At 45.3% G+C, this 2,006-nt stretch overlaps 1 protein-coding gene across 1 annotated transcript; it reads left to right on the top strand.

Moving 5' to 3' along the window:
• Positions 1-343: 343 nt before the first annotated feature.
• On the top strand, positions 344-1,291 carry LOC308662868 (olfactory receptor 2D2-like; the record flags this gene model as incomplete). Its single annotated transcript, XM_081319011.1, has 1 exon — positions 344-1,291. The coding sequence occupies one exon, from the start codon at positions 344-346 to the stop codon at positions 1,289-1,291; it is 948 nt and encodes a 315-aa protein (XP_081175137.1).
• Positions 1,292-2,006: the final 715 nt, after the last annotated feature.

Here is a 2,006-nt window from a genome sequence, read left to right on the forward strand (position 1 = left end):
AAGCAGCGGGATCACCAGAAACAAAGAGATCAGGGAGGGGGCATAAAAGGAGCAAAATAAATCTCTGGGTGAGTGACTTGTGTCCTACACCAGAGACTGGAAACCAAACAATGACATATTTTACATTAACTTCAAGAGATTCAGTGTGGGAGGTGACTATTTGTCAGAAGGTGCTTGACACTCATTCTGGAGTCACCCCTAGGCAAAACACTGTGCAAGTAGGTGACCGAGACAATACACCTTTGTGCAAAATGAGTGAATATTGAGAGCAGTGATATGACTTCCCTCTGATTCTTCTTCTTCCTGTTTCAGTTTTGCAGAGGCTGCCTGGCTGGCACACGTGATGGAGCAGTGCAACCAGAGCTCCGTGGCTGAGTTCATCCTCCTGGGACTGGCAGAGGGGGCCATGACCGAAACCATGCTTTTTGTTCTCTTCTTGGCCATATACCTAGTTACCTTAGTAGGCAACTGCACAATGGTGATGTTAATTGGGGTTGAACATCGCCTACACACCCCGATGTATTTCTTCCTCCTCCATTTGTCTCTGCTGGACCTTTGCTATTCCTCAGTTACCATCCCACAGATGTTGGCGCACCTCCTCTCTAGGCATAAAGCCATATCCTTTGGCCGATGTGCCTTCCAGATGTACATCTTCCTGGTGTTTGGTATGGCAGAATGCGTGCTGTTGGGTCTCATGGCCTATGACCGCTACGTGGCAATTTGCCACCCATTACACTATACCACCATCATGAACTGGCACTTCTGTAGCTGGACCGCAGGAGCTGCTTGGTTGAGTGGCTTCCTCAATTCCCTCATTGTCAATGCTTTTGCTCTGCGCCTGCCATACTGTACCCAAAATCGCATCAATCAGTTCTTCTGTGAGGTACCAGCTGTGATCAAGCTGGCATCTGCTGACGCGTCAGAGGCGGAGGTAGTGGTGTTTGTCTTTGGCTCCATTCTGCTGCTTCTGCCTTTCATCCTCATCGCTGCTTCCTATGGCCGCATTGGGATTGCCATCTTGCGCATTCGCTCAGCTGAGGGCCAACGCCGAGCCGCCTCGACCTGTGGTTCGCATCTCCTGGTGGTGAGCCTTTTCTACGGCACAGCACTCTTTGCCTACATGAGACCCAGCTCGGTCAGTTCTGCCACAGGCCAGGATAAGGCCGTGTCTGTGTTCTACACAGTGGTCACCCCCATGATGAATCCCCTCATCTACAGCCTTAGGAACAAGGAGGTGAAGGGTGCTCTGAGAAAATTATTAAGAAAGAAAACAACCTCTCCAAAGACGTGACTCTGGTGCTGTCTTCAGCTCTGTTCAGAAACGGATGTTGAGAATAAGCACCATATCTGTAGTGAGCCAAGAAAACAGAACATTTGATGGGTAAAGGAAAGGATCTTTGAAAGTTCTTTGAAAAGATTCCTCTTTAGCCTTTTATACATATTTAAAAATCCAGGCCAAGCATTATCGGATCTCTACAGAGGCTTACTAGTCAGTTTATTAGTACTATATTTACTGGAAATAAAGACTAGATTTTCTTCCTTCCCAGAAAAGTTATCTACAAAATGAGAGCATCTTCTTAGATCTGCTGACAAAAGGGCACCAGCACAAGCAGATGAATATTCCGTATCTAAATTTCCCTTTTCAAGGGGGCATTCAAGACGGGTTTCCATTTGGCTAAATATAATATTTTCTTCTTATTCAATTCTTCCCCGTGGCCTTTGTGAAACAATTATTTCTGTTTCAATAATACCTGCATATAGTACAAGTCTGCACATTCAGTGCCTTAAGGAGCTTTTACCTATTTTATATTACGCTTTCTGTAACTGAGGAGAGTGTGAATGTCCTTTGAGTAAGTTACAAATAGCTGAAGATCTATGTCCTAGAGAAAACCAAAGAACTAAACCATTAGAGTTTTTACCTACACATATCAGCTTATGTGCTGATTTCTCCGAACCAGATTAGATTCAGGAGCAGCTTTTGCTTGAGTAAGAGAACCAATAAGAGG

The sequence above is a fragment of the Vipera berus genome (genome assembly GCF_964194415.1).
Source record: "Vipera berus genome assembly, chromosome: 2".
Lineage (NCBI taxonomy): Eukaryota > Metazoa > Chordata > Lepidosauria > Squamata > Viperidae > Vipera > Vipera berus.